Source organism: Notothenia rossii (assembly GCF_949606895.1).
Source record: "Notothenia rossii genome assembly, chromosome: 10".
NCBI lineage: Eukaryota > Metazoa > Chordata > Actinopteri > Perciformes > Nototheniidae > Notothenia > Notothenia rossii.
Window position 1 is genome coordinate 34189220 of NC_136908.1, and position 15775 is coordinate 34204994.

The following is a 15775-nucleotide window of genomic DNA, read 5'->3' on the forward strand; positions in this document are numbered from 1 at the left end:
TAAGATGATCGATGCTACTGCCATATTTACAAAATGTGCCTCTGAACCTTGACAAGTGCATGTTTCAGGCTTATCAATGAATAACAGGAGGGGTCACAGACATAAGACCAGCTGTTAAATAAAGCTCTTCTGACCTTAGCTGTCATGTGGGTATATATTAATGCTGCCCATTATGGGCACAAGCAATTTTCACCCATTTATTAATTATATGTTTTACATTTGAGTGTTTCCTATCCCCTAAACCTCCAGGGATGTACACAGTTTTAATACTGGCAACTTCTTATTATGTTCTTAAAACGTCTTTTAAAACTACAATTCCCAGTAGAGACGCGCCATAGAACATGTTGCGAACATGGTTGTGAAACACACAATAGCCAGCATGTGCAGTTCTGGGGACGGGTTGGGGGAGGGGGATGGTGGACCCATCCGAATCCAGTTTTGAATAGTCTGCCGTGGTTCCATCCCATTTCAAAGTGCTGCCTGTTCGGCGCTCGGCGTAACCCACGGCGCACTGCCACTCAAAAAACCAATCACAGAGCTTGAGGACTCGTCACGGGATTTGTCAAACATAGCGGAGAGAATACTTCTGTGTGTGTGTGTGTGTTTGTGTGTGCCAGGTGTGATTCACATGGGGGGATGGGCACATAAGGGGGGGAAACACATCTAGTGTATGTGTGTGTGTGTGTGTGTGTGTGTGTGTGTGTGTGTGTGTGTTGTATCTGATCCGGATGGTTACTAATTCCATTTCTTTATGGCGGTCATTGTTGTTAAAAAGTTGACTAAACTTTAATAAAGTTGACTAAACTGATCAGCAATTGTATATGTTCAAATGTCTACTGTGAAGGAGATCATAAACCTTAATGCAATCGAATGTAAAACAAAAAGTTTTGATTGATGAAAGTAGTAAATCGGTCAGATTTGACCCGAACACAACAGGAGGATCAATGACCGCATTTTGTGTTGACTTTGTTGGAGTTTTGTCAGCTAGGAAGTCAAACTGTTTTGTTGGCATATGTAGGTGTGTATTTCAGATCTACATTTTTTTCCTTTTGGTACAAAGAGCATGTGTTGCGGTCATGTTGCCATTAAGAACAAACTGAAACAGAAATTCTCATGTTGTCAGATTGGTTTATCAAGGACTAGGGAATATCGTTTTAGCTCCTTAATCTCACTAAGATGCACACTTATGGGATACAACTAGGTGAAAAAATTACATTGCCTACTCCTAGATCTAGTGCCACTAAAGTCCCGTTCAATCTGTAGACCATTCGGGTCAATATAAATACAATTAATGCAAAGCTCCTTTACCCTTGACTCGGCTCTCCTGTGTCTGCACACCCTGTCCATTCTGGTGCTGTTACCAAACTACATGTAACTTTCATGACAGCAGCCGAGATGTTGCAGCCCCAGCAGACCAGAACATAAAAGATTGCTTATGCCATCACAGAGTCATGGAAGGTCTGAAGTAGTGCCCCCTGCACTCCAAAATACCTGTCTCCTCAGCAGATACAGTCTGCTCTGTCTCTTCTTGTAGATAGCAGCAGTGATCCGAACAGTCCAGTTTATTGTTCGATTAACACAAAGGTACTTGTTCGATTTCACAATCTCAATCCCTAAATATTTATAATATTATTTCATGGGTTATATCTATTTGAAATGTGGTGTAGTAGTGTCTCATGACACAATATTGAAGCATTTGACTCGATGTTGCAAAAAGGGAAATGTTTTAATAAAACAAATCGGTATGTTCACACACACACACACACACACACACACACACACACACACACACACACACACACACACACACACACACACACACACACACACACACACACACACACACACACACACACACACACACACACACACACACACACACACACACACACACACACACACACACACACACACTCAAATGACACTGAATTGACTGGCAGGCTCCCAGGTGTCTTCCCATTTTCTCCCACTGAAAAACACAATGAATGAAAACAACCATAAGATCATTGCATGTGACACAAGATAATTTCATATGCATGGGTTATCATAAAACAACAAATTACTTCAGTTTTGTAGAAGCCTGATAGTAAACTAGTTATGAAGTAATACATTTATTTATAACGCACAGTCTAAAAAAAAGCTAACCAAAGAGCTGTGTTCTCACCATGATGCGCAAGGCAGCCAGCAGACCATTACCTCCTCTCTTCCCTACACACGGGCACACAAACAGACAAAAACAAGTGTTAGCCATATCAGCGACTACGGGTAAATGCATTGCTGCTTCATGCTCTGTCAGTTTCAACATCTTACCTTCTCTACCCTTCTGTCTTTTATTCCGTTGTAGTTTAATATCTGCTGCCTTGAGCATTTTCTGCAGCCTGAAATGGTGCAAATAAGAAGTTATAAACAAATGAAGAAAAGGTTTGGACATCCTCCAGACGAATATTTGATTAATGACTTTCATATAGGAAGAGAACATTAGCTAATCTGCAATGTGGCCTATTTGTGTCCAACTTCCTTTTTGTTTTATTTCATGAAACATCATTTCTAACCACCTTATAAATAAAGACAAGTCATTGAGCAAACCTTTATGGTGTTTTATGGTTATTAAAAAGAGAGGGATTATGGAAACCTGGATCTGATATCTTGTGTGCAAAAGGACTTGCGCGTGAATGGGAGAATAGTATACAGCTATTTATTTCTTCAGTAGGATGTACCACAAAAACAAAACATACCCTTATTCTTCTTCTTCATCCCTTCACCTGTGGTACTGCTACACCCATTTGCTACAGAGGTAGCAAGTCTCGGAGAGGAGGAGCGCTCTGTGGGCAAACCTGTGACAGATGTAAGAAAGTTAAATGAGTGACGGTAGAGACTGGGGCATAGATAGCATCACAACCTCTGTGGGCTATAGATGATTTTTGCCCTTCATGTTCCTGATCTACTGACTTCAAATATGGAGTATGTCAAAATGTATTATGTAACTTAAATAACTTTCATAATATTTTTTGTTAGCGTCCAGCTGTGACTTTATGACAAATCACACCCTATTTATGGAAAGACGGTTTCCCTAAGGTATCTGTGAATTGTGTTGTATTTGTTTTTCTGTTGTATATGTAAAATGACCTTGGGTTCCTTGAAAGGTGCATTTAAATGACAAGTGCTATTATTATAAACCATGATGCCAGAGGGCAAATAACACTCAACACTCATTATTTAAAATGTAATGAATCCCACAAACAAAACACTAACCCTTCTTCCTCTTCCCTGGCTGGGACGCAGCCGATGGTGTAAGGAGTGAATAGGTGCTTGCAGCTGGGACAGGGATGAGTGTCAGGGTGTACATCTCCTCGGATAGGTTTCCTACATAGAAGTAGAAAGAGTAGAATGGATGCACGCCACCTTCTTCAATGTACAGAACCTCCTATTTTACTGGAATTCGCGATGAACTATGCTGTGCTACTTACCAGAGGACTTGATGGGGGTGTCTGCGGTGGCAATGGCGACTTCTGAAAAAGAAAAGGTTACAATTTGTAAAACATACACATTGCTGTTAAAAGTGACAATGACTTTGAAGCTTACAAAAATAACACAAGTTTATATTGCATCAAGTACAACCACTCAATGCACCATGCAAACATAATTTTCCCACAGAAAAAGGACAGATTGGTCTCTAACCCCACCAATAGGAATGTCCTCATAAGTGCTAATAAAAGTAATGACATTAAGTTCTTAGGCGTTATTTTTCTGATTAGGCAGTTCAACAAATGTCATTTTGAATGGTCAGCTCCTGGCTGTTTATAAAATCCTAATATAACGAATATAGTCAGAAAACAATAAAAAGAGTGGTACAATAGACTTCTGCAATTACTTGATGTGGCTGGCGAGTTTTCCGCAGGAGGCTGTGGGGTTTCGGAGGCTGCTGCAGGCTCTGTATGACTCCAACCTAGATTAAAGAAAATAAGCTTTGGATAGCATCAACAATATCATGTAATTCACTAGTTCTCCCATTTGTATGCTTGTTTAAGGAAGAGGTGTAAGTTAATTGCTGTCATTTACCCCTATGGGCTCCTCCTAAACTTTATTAAGAAAACGACATCTAAGTGTCTAATTTCATTTCCAATGACATTATTGGTTAATTTTACAAAAATGTAAGTTACAGTACTACCCACTTAATAATTTCTTTATTCACTTTAACAGACAACAACACCTTTCGCAACAAATTTAAATAACACCTCCATCCTTCGGAGGCAGGTGGAGGCATTGCTGCTGACATTGCACCTTGGCATCATTACTTCGCAGGTCCAGTCCTTCTTTATTCCAGGCCGGGCTAGGAACAAGAGGCCTCTGGCTCCAAGGGCCTGACATTTTTTCAGCTTCCAACAAACCAAAATATACATTATTTCAGAACAATTATGCCCTGGTTATTTGCAAAGGCAAAACCAGTTGTTAAACATAAATCACATACACTGCTTGCACAGATATTCAACCCTATGCAATGACAAAGACATTTTTTTTAATGCATGCATTAACAGTCTTAAGACTGTTGCGATCAGCAAGTAGAAGCTTTGAACATTATTCTGCATTGCATTTCTTATTTCTCTTGGCGGAATTTACACTGTATATATCATCTAGGTTTGTGGAGCAGCACTGTGGTTTATGAACAGTGCCATAGACTCTAAGTGGGATTAAGTTTAGAGCCATTCTACAACATAAACGTCGCAATTTTTGATCACCTGCAGTATTTTTTCTTGTGCTTGGGGTAATTGTACTACTAGAAGGTGAGTATTCACTTGGATGCCTTACAAGTATACTAGATGTTCTGTTGTTGCGCACAGGCTCAATCACAGTACTGAGATAATATCTCTATCTCTAGAGTACACTGTGGAGTATTTATAGGGGTTCTATAAGATATAATTGATTATGGTATTCATAATTAGGTTTCCCTTAATGTGTATAATCACCTATAACTATTTTTTGTTGTGATTAGCTTAGAATAAGCCCTTCATATATACATAGCGAGCAGGTCTATTTCACTCTCTTCTCTTTGCTGTGTTACTACAGTAATTCAATCGGAAGAAAAAAAACACTGGCTCTAGAGAAGGCCTTTCATGTTGTTATGGCAATGGATGGCCACTGTAGGTTTTTGTACACGCTTATAAAGGGAGAGGTACTCAGTTGGTTGCAATTTAGAAACCTCACTATTACACAGTGTACCTTTCAATTACATTGAATCAAATCCAGCGATGATTCGCCAAAGTTAAATAAACATAACTTATCCCTGTGTCTACAGTAGTTGTATTGACAGGGAGCAGACACACTGATGAAAATGTCTATTTCGAATGTAAGTTGAATTGGATAAATGATTAAATAGTGCAAATGTGTTCTGACACAGTGCTTTAAAACTTGAATGTACATATAGTCACATTTTCTTTGGGGCACACAGTTCATGCAGGTCATGAAATTTGCATAATGTGCACCAGCTCAAAGCCCATTTCTACCTAGGGCTTTGAGCAGCAGATTTGTATTACGTAATTATGATCGGATATGGTCAGATATTTTTTCCAAATCCAGAATGAACAAGTACAGGGCTGTTATTAATTATGCATGCAGGCCAACAAAAAAAAAAGTCCATCACATACCACCAATGCAGCTTGATCCCTCAGGTGGGATGAAGTTTTATTCTTTTTTTGTGCCTGGAACCAGGTGTTTGCTTTCGTATCAAACTTGTCCATTTGTTTGCTAAGGTGCAGTTTGCGGGGCTGAACCGCCTTGCAGAATTTGCAAGTTTTGCATGCCACATTCAGTGACATGCAGCAGCTCGAGCAATGCCTCGAAGTGGAACCTGGTCCTGGCATTCTTTTGGAGATAAAGACAAATAAAAGACAAGGTCATTTAAAACTGGGTTTCAAATTCAGAATGCAATCAAATACAAATATTGACTAATTTTCCTTTGTCTAGTCCGTGACTGTAAGTCCCTCCCCAAGCTACAACAAAAACTGTATCCTGTTTAGAATAGAATAAAAACACTTGCATTTTTATTTAATTTGAGTAAATTAATTTAATATCCATGCAATAATGGCCCCTTACTTAGTTTTGGTACAATTTCAAAGCAAAGCTAAAATTCAGCGGTAAAATATTATGTCATCGAAACGTAAGGTTACACAACTTCTACTATCTTACAAGCTTGACCATGACATTGCACTGTAAAAGCACTATCTTGAATTTGACGAAAATATATGATAATGTTAATCTGTTGAAATCCTATATATAAAATTGTTTTTATAATATAATCTAGAATTATAGCAGTACTACACTATAATACACTGCAACGTCGTCTACTGTGTTACCAGCTCGAATAAGACCATTTTAAATGTCCCTGTAAGTTTTGCATAACAAAGAGATAAATATATGACACTGTTAGTCGATTGTAATGCTATATATAAATCGTGAAAAGTTTAAGTTCTTACCTGTGGGCACAACTACCTGTGTGTGTGTGTGTGTGTGTGTGTGTGTGTGTGTGTGTGTGTGTGTGTGTGTGTGTGTGTGTGTGTGTGTGTGTGTGTGTGTGTGTGTGTGTGTGTATGTGTGTACAAAAGAGAAAGTGGTAAAGAGGCAGAGATGAAGATGGTAAAAATGGGGAGAAGACAGGAAGAAATGTAGGGAATATAGCTCTGAGGAGGGAGAAGAGAAGAAATTGAAAAAGGCTCCTAAAAGTGCTGTTTGATCTTGCTTTGGTTTGGTATCTGTTGAAGGAAAAAAATACAGTGAACACTTTAGAATGCATGACAATTTACAATCTCACATATCATCAACAAGCTTTAACATTGGGTGTAATTTACGAGTTAAAGCACGAATCAATCAGGGGCGGACTGGAACAAGGACAGCTCTGAACGTTTTGTCCTAAATAGGACCACAACAATCAGCGTGCAGTAACAGTCTGTCGATGGTTGTCATGACATTTCTTCACAATACTATTAGTTGCCACTGTATGCAAGTATGACAGCCACAATAGGCATTTTTCCAAGCTTTGTATATACAGTGTGTGAGATATTTATTTTAATGCCACCTTATATATTCGGGTGTGTTAAATTTTAAGGGACAAAGTACATTTTCCCTCCCCAATATAGAGAGGTGAAGTCTTTGTGTTTAGAGTGGGATGTGAGCAGGGGACATCCTTATTTGGGCATAGCTCCAAATCTATCAAATATTTCCATCGTAAAAAAGAGGGTGCGTTACACATGCTTAGGGCAGATGTGTGTGTGTTTTCATTGCAGTAAATATATGTGCTGCGTGATTACTGTTCAACTATACCTCTGTTTTTATTCTTTCATGTGTGGGTACTAAATGGCTACAAACATTGTGGAGAAATTAGCTTAAACATGTTTTATTACTCTATATGAAATGGAAGCAGCTTTTATGACAGGGACGAGAGAGCTGGGGGAGGGGACATTCTTCTTAAGATTTTCAGCATGTCAATTATCAGGGAAATCTACTTGTTTTAAATAGAGGTGTGTGGTTAATTACTTTGTATTAATAATAACAGTATGTGTAAAGGAAGCTGGAAATATGCAATGTGAAACCTTTTATTTGAAGTAAAGATGTGAACAATAGCTCAAATGGCTGGAAAGGCTGCAGGACAAATGAGTGTGTTCTCTATATTGGGCCTTTGTGAAGTTTGACTATTTGAAAAGCATCTCTAATACTGCTTAAGAGCATAGGTAATGTGTTCCTCGTTATTATTGATATGAAGGTCATTTACATGTATTACGTATATTTAGCCAACTATATCTTAAAACATATTTTTAACTTGTGTGTGGTAACCTGAGGGGGGGGTAAGATGGCCACAGGGACAAAGAGCCATAAAGGGGATGTGTGTGTGCTGGCTGCAAGATGTGAAATAAGATAAGGAAACTTGTTGTTTAGAGCAGGTTCGTTCCAGACACCAAAAGGTATCTGGTTTTCGTCAAACTGAAAGAGACTTTTTGTTTCCGGGTTTCTTCTGCTGTGTCGCGCTGATTGGGTACGACAGGCCATGTGTCTGTCTCTCCCAATGAGATGACCTCTGGGGGAAGCATTCACACACCTCCTCCTGTGTTTTTAGTATGAAAGCCTGTGTTTTCCTTTGGTTTGCTCTCTTTTCTTCATGCTGGCCAAGGTGGTAAGACCTCTCCCAGCGAGAGGACCAGTTTGAATTGAATTGTTTTGTATGTTCCACCATTAAATCAGATTATTGTTTAACCCTTATCCTGGTGCTTTGACCTTTCCTTCTTGTAAAACAAACTCATAGAGGAACGGCGCGAAGCAGAGATTCTGCCCCAACAAGTGCCAAAAGTATTTAACTCAACATTTTCTTACATTAACTTTGTTTCCAACACAGCATTTACATTGTTAGCAGTTATGTTTTGGTGTACTTCTAGAGGTAATTATTCTAAAGGTTCTTATTATACATCCATGGTCTGTAGTTCGTTTATAGCATAACGTTAGCATTTTGCTTCTGGCCATTAGATTTATGATTCGAAAATTATAAAAGTAGGGTAGATATGTGGAGATTATCAAGCAGGTTCGTTTTCCAAAGATCTTATTTCGAGCTATTTTCCAAAATCCTATGGAGAAATCCCATTGACTCTGAGACGAGGAAACCAATAGTTGTAAAATGCTAACTCATTTCCGGGTTGTAGGACTCACCACTGCACTATATCTCCGGTCAAGTAAAGCTAATATGTGTTTAGCTAGCTCGTGCTTTAAAAAGATATGTAACTACAACTGATTTACTTGCAATAAACATTAAAATATTGGAGGCATGCGGTGCAGCACATTACCTGCTTGACGAAGTCAGACAGAGAGGAGGTTGGAGCCGATGTCCGGTGCGTTCATGGTCATCGGATAGTAATCGGTAGCATGGTGTTCACTTACTACGCGACCGCACAATGTAACGTACAGTAAATCCACAACCACATACATGGATTAACATCGATTTAGCTGGGGCAACAAAAATAAATAAATGAATGAATCTACTGGTTTCATCATTTGAACCAAAAGTGGTGCATTTTGCACTATTTTGTATCTATCTTTATTTATTTTCTTATTATGTCCTATTTATATTATGTTGCACTGTTGGAGGAGCTCGGGATCTAAGATTTGAAATGCCAAAATTACACTGTAGCTAGCATCTGATAACAAAAACCCTTGACCCTTGAACCTTAGTGGTGTTTATTTTTCTAGGAGTTCAGTTGCTAAGCGATCACACAACGTCACGTCCGGTATTTCCACAACAACACAAATGGATTAACATCGTAGCCTTTGTTTCTGCTAAAAGAGGTGTCGACCAGCTAGGGAAAAAATCGGCGAAATCGAGTGTGACGATTAAAAAATAAATTAAAAACATCTACTTTTGACAATAAAAACCGACCGGGTATTTCTCCCTGTTAACAATACCGTGTAACTATCACGCTTGAAGGGGATTAACATCGATGTAATACATGAATGTAGCCTTTGTTTCTGCTGAAAGAGGTGTCACCAGAGGTGTCACCAGCTAGGGCCACAAGAACATCGGCGAAATCGAGTGTGATGATTAAAAAATAAATTAAAAACATCTAATTTTGAAAATAAAAACCGACCAATAGGCGCGGTAGAGCCTTTGCTTGGCCCTTCCGGGTATTTCTCCACTGGTTAACATGGGTTAACAATACCGTGTAACTGTCACGTTTTGAAGGGACAAAACCGTGACATATTCACGTCTCCCAGCATGGTAAAACGTCACATGTTCACGTCTTGCCGTGATACCGGGTTGGACCAAACACACCCTCCTTCCACGGTGAAGAACAGCAGGGATTAACAACTATCAAATATGTTATTTATTTCAGTTTTTTTTTTGTGCCATATTTCAGCTCATATTTCGAAGTTTAATATATATAAATATTGTTTATACTGATATAAATAATGGCAACATTACAAACAAACACAGCTTTGAGTGATAGCTGTATATAATGCAATGCATGATTTTATTAAGTAATTCTTACTTAGGTAACACAATCAATTCAAAGGAACTGAATATGTATGCTTTGATTGTAACCATATTTGTTTGAAATATTTGTTATATGTTAATTATTGAAAACAATTAAACCTGCCTCATAATGATTTAAACAAGATGCTGGTGTTTTTGCATGATTTCTTCCTTCTAGTTCTAGAATTTACTCCAATTCATTTTCATCTGAACACAGCGGCCTATAGCCAGAGATAAGAAAAGCATGCACTCACAAAGACAGATCGCTAAATAGAAAGGAAACAAGTTTCCCATTAAAAGATTTGAATCGATGTGTGGGCTTATTTATTCCAAGGTGTTAAGTAGCCATGTTTAGCCGAAGGATAACTGGAGTCTGGTCTGTTGAGCACTGGCTTTAATTTAGAGGATAAGTTATCAACTGTGTCAGCTTGTCTTCCAGTCTTCTTAGAGATGGAATAATATATTTCTTCTTGTTGCATTGCATTTAAATGTTGTACATCTTCGTATGCAAACAATTGATGATCCATTTTAAATGTATTACCACCTTCCTGTCTGGTCTTAAAGAAATATATCAAGTGCCAATGAGTAAGGTTACATGCATTAAATAGTCTGACACTCCTTAAAGTATCAAGAGCAGAATAGAGCATCACCAAGACAGACTTACCCAGAAGTATCAAAACAATATAGCAGCTACAGATTACACAGGTACAACATCATGAGAAATGCTCTTTAATCATGATTTATCAAATACATAAATATGTGTCCCTGGTGTGTCGATGATAATACAAAGTAGAACATGTGAAAATGGCATCCACTAACGTGCTAGCCTGAAAATGGAAGCCTACCAGACCTTTGTACTGAAATGAAACCACCGCAACTGGAAAGCTCTTTCTGAAGAACTCTACACTATACAGCAGCAGGATCCACTTCAAAATTGCTGTTAATATTGCATGCTAGCCTGAAGTTGAACTGAAGTTGAAGCTAGCGTTACCATGTTTTGCTGCTGCTGTGACTAGCTTCGATTGTAAGTCCTTAACTATTGGTTCACAGCCTGTTCCATGACCTGACTTGAAGACAGTAAGATAACAACATTGCTAGGTTGGATGTAATTGTTCTTCCGTTTAAACAACCGACAGGCCTTTGGAGAAGAGGGCCTGTCGACAATGAGAAGAAGACACTGCAGGAGAAAGTGAGCATCAGCAGAAAGCAAGATGTGGCGAGTAAGGCCAACAGGTACCTTAATCGCGAGGCGGATGTAAAAACACAGCGCTGACGGACGCAACATTGCTGAAGGCAGGGGAGAATAAAAGGAGGAAGGCCTAATGGTGGACAGTTAGCCAATTATTGTGAGCACGATAAAATCAGAGGTGTTGTGGAAGGCGCAATGTCCTCATCAGCACCAGGCCTCAACGTATGCTAGAAGCTCTGGAACTCCCCAAAGCTGCTACGGTACCTCATGAGAACTGCCTGGAAAAATCAACATGTTCTTCCTTAGTGGCAAACAGCAGTAGTGGAACTCATGCCCGATGAAGTACTAGGGGTTGAAGAGTTCAAATACATTAGACAATTCAGGAGCAACACCGTGTTAAATGTAGAAGAATCTTCTCAGTGCTGGCCATAAAGACGACCAACTACCTGATTGATATATTGACACAAACTGCAAGAAGGCTGGAATCCTAGACTCCCGTGTCTGGAGGTCTCTGCGATGCCTCCCAAGCTCAGCAGATCCAGAGATGTTGTGGAAAGCACGATGGCCTCACCAGCACCAGGCCTGTACATAACCTAGTAGCTCTAGAACTGCTACGGTAACTCATGAGAACTGCTTAGAAAAAGCAACACGTTCTTGCTAAGTGGCAAACAGCAGTAGTAGTCCTCGTGCCCAAGAAGGTACTTGGGGATGAAGACTCCAAGAAACAATGGACAATTCAGGAGCAGCACCTGCTAAATGAAGAATAATCTTCCCAGTATTGGCCATAACAATGACCAACTACCTGCAGACAATAGATATATCGACACCAACTGCTAGAAGGCTGGAATTCCGGGCCTCCCAGGGTGTCTGGAGGACTTTGGAACAGATCGGAAGGCAGAAAGATCTGCATGTCATCTAGCTACACCTCGCCAGTTCTTTAGGATCAGTCCAAATCAACCGATCCGCTACCCCCTTGAGTTCTTGGAGCTTGGGAGCAAATTACTTTTAAAAAGATCTTGATACAGAGATCTTTCCTTTGGACAATGGAGTGTTGTAAATGGATTAAGTCCAACCTGCTTTTTTTTGAACTACCACATTATATAGGAGATACACGTATCTTACTTCAGCAAAGACCAACTGAAAAGAAAGAAAGATGAATCAAGAACACATAAAGATGTAACTCAAGGGAGCGTGTGTGTTGTGGTGTGTGTGGTTTTGATACAATCATATGGCCGCAGTCACATTGTATTTGGTTACACCCTACATTGTGTTCCCTTTGCACAGTGCCATTGTGTTCTTCTGTTCTGCTGACAATGCGGCGGCTATTAATCTTTCTATTAACAGCTCTGAGTAAATGTTGCTTCTCAAACAAGTAAGAAAGAGTGGAGCTATTCATGGATAACTGTATACACAACTCTTGATATTTTATCATTGTGATTCATGCACAGATTAGCGACTGCACTGTCAAAAGAAAAGGTGTCACTACTGTGACCCAGAAGTGTGTTACCACAGTGCCATTCAAACAATTGTTGCAATTAGACAATCATTTCCTTTCAGGTCTTTGTTTGTGTGCTAACGTCATAGCCCTGTACAACCCTGTGAAATGCATCACCATTAAATATTTACATTCTTCCAAGCAGTATGCACCTTTTCACTACACCACTGATTTTTTTCAATGGATATAGTGGAGAGTGATAAATAACCAGGTTCAGTGTAGAAACTCCCTCTGGAGGGAACACAGGGACTTTAGCCTTTGTTGACCATTTACATGCACACAAACCTATAGAACACTACCGGAGAGGGAAAAGGCCTCTTTAACATGAATTTACTTGAATTAAGATCGTAGGATATTGTGTTCTTTACAAATATAACCGTGCAACTCAATAGTTCTCTAATGTGTCCTGTTGTTACATTACATTACATGACATGTTACTTGTTAGACGCTTTTATCCAAAGCGACTTAAGGCCCTGACACACCAAGCAGTCACCAGAGGACTCGCCGACGCCGACGCCGGCTGTTGCGTCGCCGTGTTCTCTTGCGTCTTGGCCATGTGTCGCACGGGAACACACCCCAAAGACTTCAGTGCGTGAGTGGCAATAACTCTCCTTACCAGCAGGCGGCGGTAGTGTGTATTCATCATTCAAAAGAGGCAACAACCGGAAGACAGAGAAGAAGTACAGACTGAACAAGCAACAAACAGAGTGTGCGTTTGATTTTCACTCTCATCCATCGTAAACATGTGTCGTGCGGAACTGGAGCTAGATTTGGGTTTTGCCCGCTCTGTATTAATGTCATGTGGATTTTCCTGTCATGTGGACAGGTTATCATCATGTAGGCGTTGATAAAAGCTCATTCTAATGTTGTGTTGTGTGCATGAAGGTACGAAATAAAGTTTTGTATTGCCTATCGTGCTATTTGTGTTTATTCTTTGAATCACACAGCGATAAGAAACAATAACAATGTGTCTACATAACTGTCAGTTGCAGCCCTAGCATTAGTATTGGTTATAGTAACAGCTAAAACATTCAAATACTTCTAGGCAGATTGAGGAGGATAATGGGAGAATGAACAGAGGGGCAGAAACATCCATCCGAATAATAATAACTTTATTTGTATAGCACCTTTCATACAGGGGATTGCAGTTCAACGTGCTTTACATCAGTAAGAAATAAGATATAAAATCAGTGTAAAACAAGCAGCAAGAGCAAAGCATAAAGTCGGATAAAATAATGCAGATATATATATATATATATATATATATATATATATATATATATATATAAATATATATATTAGGGCCGGGACTCGATTAAAAAAATTAATCTAATTAATTCGAGGCTCTGTAATTAATTAATCGAAATTAATCGCATTTTTAATCACATATAAATATTTGACCTGAGAACAGTGAGAAGCAATTTTTTTCACATGGATTTTAGTATACCATTGAATAATGACTGAATACATAAGCTTAAGCAACAAAACATTGTTTATTTTCTTCAAGGTGGTACTTAACCAAGACCAACAGAAAAGTGCAATTTTTGCCATAAAGTGTAGCAATAGCATATTTAGGAATATAGTACATTTCAGAGATTCAGGTAGCCTATAGGTAGGTAGACCTTCTGTAAACTATAACAGTTAGTCTTTTAAGTAAAACACAATACTTTCAAGTACATTCAGAACATTGGAAACCCTGACTATTAGAAAACATCTCTCTGTTGCTTCAGAGGCCATAACAGACTTTGTTGATTTACCAACAGTTGATTTAAAAAATCTAATACATTTCAGTCCAACTCTCTCAATAACCTTGGCCAAAACAATAAACAGTTCAACATAAAATGCCAGTTGCAGCAACAACCTAATAAATATTTCAACATAAAGTGTACTGTACCATTTAAAATAAAATAAAAAAGTGCCATTGATTGACCTCAATCCCTCCTATTCTTCCAATATCCTGATGAAAAATAAAATCTCTCTGTTGCATAGGCCACTGTTTGATCAACGCGAATTGGGTGTGGGTCCTTGTACTCCGAGTCGGGCTAACGTCCATGCTAGCTTCCACGCTAGCTGCTATATGTTTTGCATTGAGGTGATACTTGAGGCTTGATGTGCTGCGGTGATATGCGAATTGCTTTTTGCATAATTTGCAAACAACCGTGCTCTTATCGACGCTTCCATCCGTCCGTTTTTTAAAACAAAATGTCCCATCCACGGGGCCAACCAAAGCGGTCTCATCAGCTTCTTCGTTCATGTTGGACTATTGTTCACTATGGTTTGTTGTTGTCTGAAGTCATGAACGTTAGTTGGTGCTCCAGTATAATCAGTACCCCTGAAACTCATCCAGTGAGAAACGTTCCGCGGTGCAAAAATAAGTGCGATAAAAATGCGTTAATTTTTTTAACGCGTTAATTTTTGTGTAATTAATTAATCTTAATTAACGCGTTAAAGTCCCGGCCCTAATATATATATATATATATATATATATATATATATATATATATATATATAATAATCCCAACAGGCCACCTTGTTTATGGTTTGATTCAGTTTTAGTAGAATATAAAATACATGAATGAATGATTAAATGAGCACTTAATGTGCTCACATACTCTAATTATATTAAGGTACTTGAGACTAATCCTGCAACTTTATAGTTCTGCTCCACAACAGTTCGAGAATGAAGAAACCATCACGTATGAAAGGCTACATGTGAATAGAGGGGCAGAAAACCGGCTTGCACATTTACATTTCAATCTTGAACAATGAACAGCGGTAGACAGTATCTCATTTAGTGTCATCATCCTGCGCTTCGCCGGAGGCCTTCGAGTGCTGAGTGTGCTTGGCCTCTCTCCGAGCGGTGCCGGTGTGGTGCAGATGGTGGATTCTGCCAGGGGAGTGCAGGGCTCAGCATCAAAGTGGAAGGACTCCTCGGTGGTGCTGGTCGAGGTTTCACTGCTGGTGCCACCGGGGGTTGATTCTGCAGCCACCGGACATTCCTTAATATTTTTTAAATAAATTCACAGTTAGTTAGATTTAATACCATGGCTTCTTAAAACTGTTTACTAAGCATTCATAACAAAAC

At 39.1% G+C, this 15775-nt stretch overlaps 1 protein-coding gene across 3 annotated transcripts; it reads right to left on the reverse strand.

The window, feature by feature from the left end:
- Positions 1–1707: 1707 nt before the first annotated feature.
- Positions 1708–9766, reverse strand: LOC307022357 (uncharacterized protein). Of its 3 annotated transcripts, none has more exons than XM_079655134.1 (11): positions 8823–9766; positions 6471–6746; positions 5643–5859; positions 4236–4376; positions 3872–3946; positions 3468–3509; positions 3253–3363; positions 2736–2834; positions 2311–2378; positions 2165–2208; positions 1708–1969 (listed from the first exon to the last, which is right to left on the reverse strand). In XM_079655134.1, exons 4-11 carry the CDS (start codon positions 4366–4368, stop codon positions 1915–1917), a joined length of 627 nt encoding a protein of 208 aa, XP_079511260.1. In that variant the 5' UTR covers positions 4369–4376; positions 5643–5859; positions 6471–6746; positions 8823–9766; the 3' UTR covers positions 1708–1914. The 3 variants fall into 3 exon arrangements, with proteins under 3 accessions (XP_079511260.1, XP_079511262.1, XP_079511261.1); XM_079655136.1 differs by having other exon boundaries at positions 4296–4376; positions 8823–9763; XM_079655135.1 differs by lacking the exons at positions 5643–5859; positions 6471–6746; positions 8823–9766 and having other exon boundaries at positions 4236–5623.
- Between the last annotated feature and the right edge of the window lie 6009 nt (positions 9767–15775).

Excerpts from the sequence above, each read along its gene's own strand:
- LOC307022357 (XM_079655134.1), bottom strand. The coding sequence starts at position 4,368 with ATGTCAGGCCCTTGGAGCCAGAGGCCTCTTGTTCCTAGCCCGGCCTGG. Across the intron at positions 3,947-4,235 it reads CCTGCCTCCGAAGGATGGAG|GTTGGAGTCATACAGAGCCT; the intron begins GTGTTATTTAAA and ends TCTTTAATCTAG. Across the intron at positions 3,364-3,467 it reads CACCCCCATCAAGTCCTCTG|GAAACCTATCCGAGGAGATG; the intron begins GTAAGTAGCACA and ends ACTTCTATGTAG.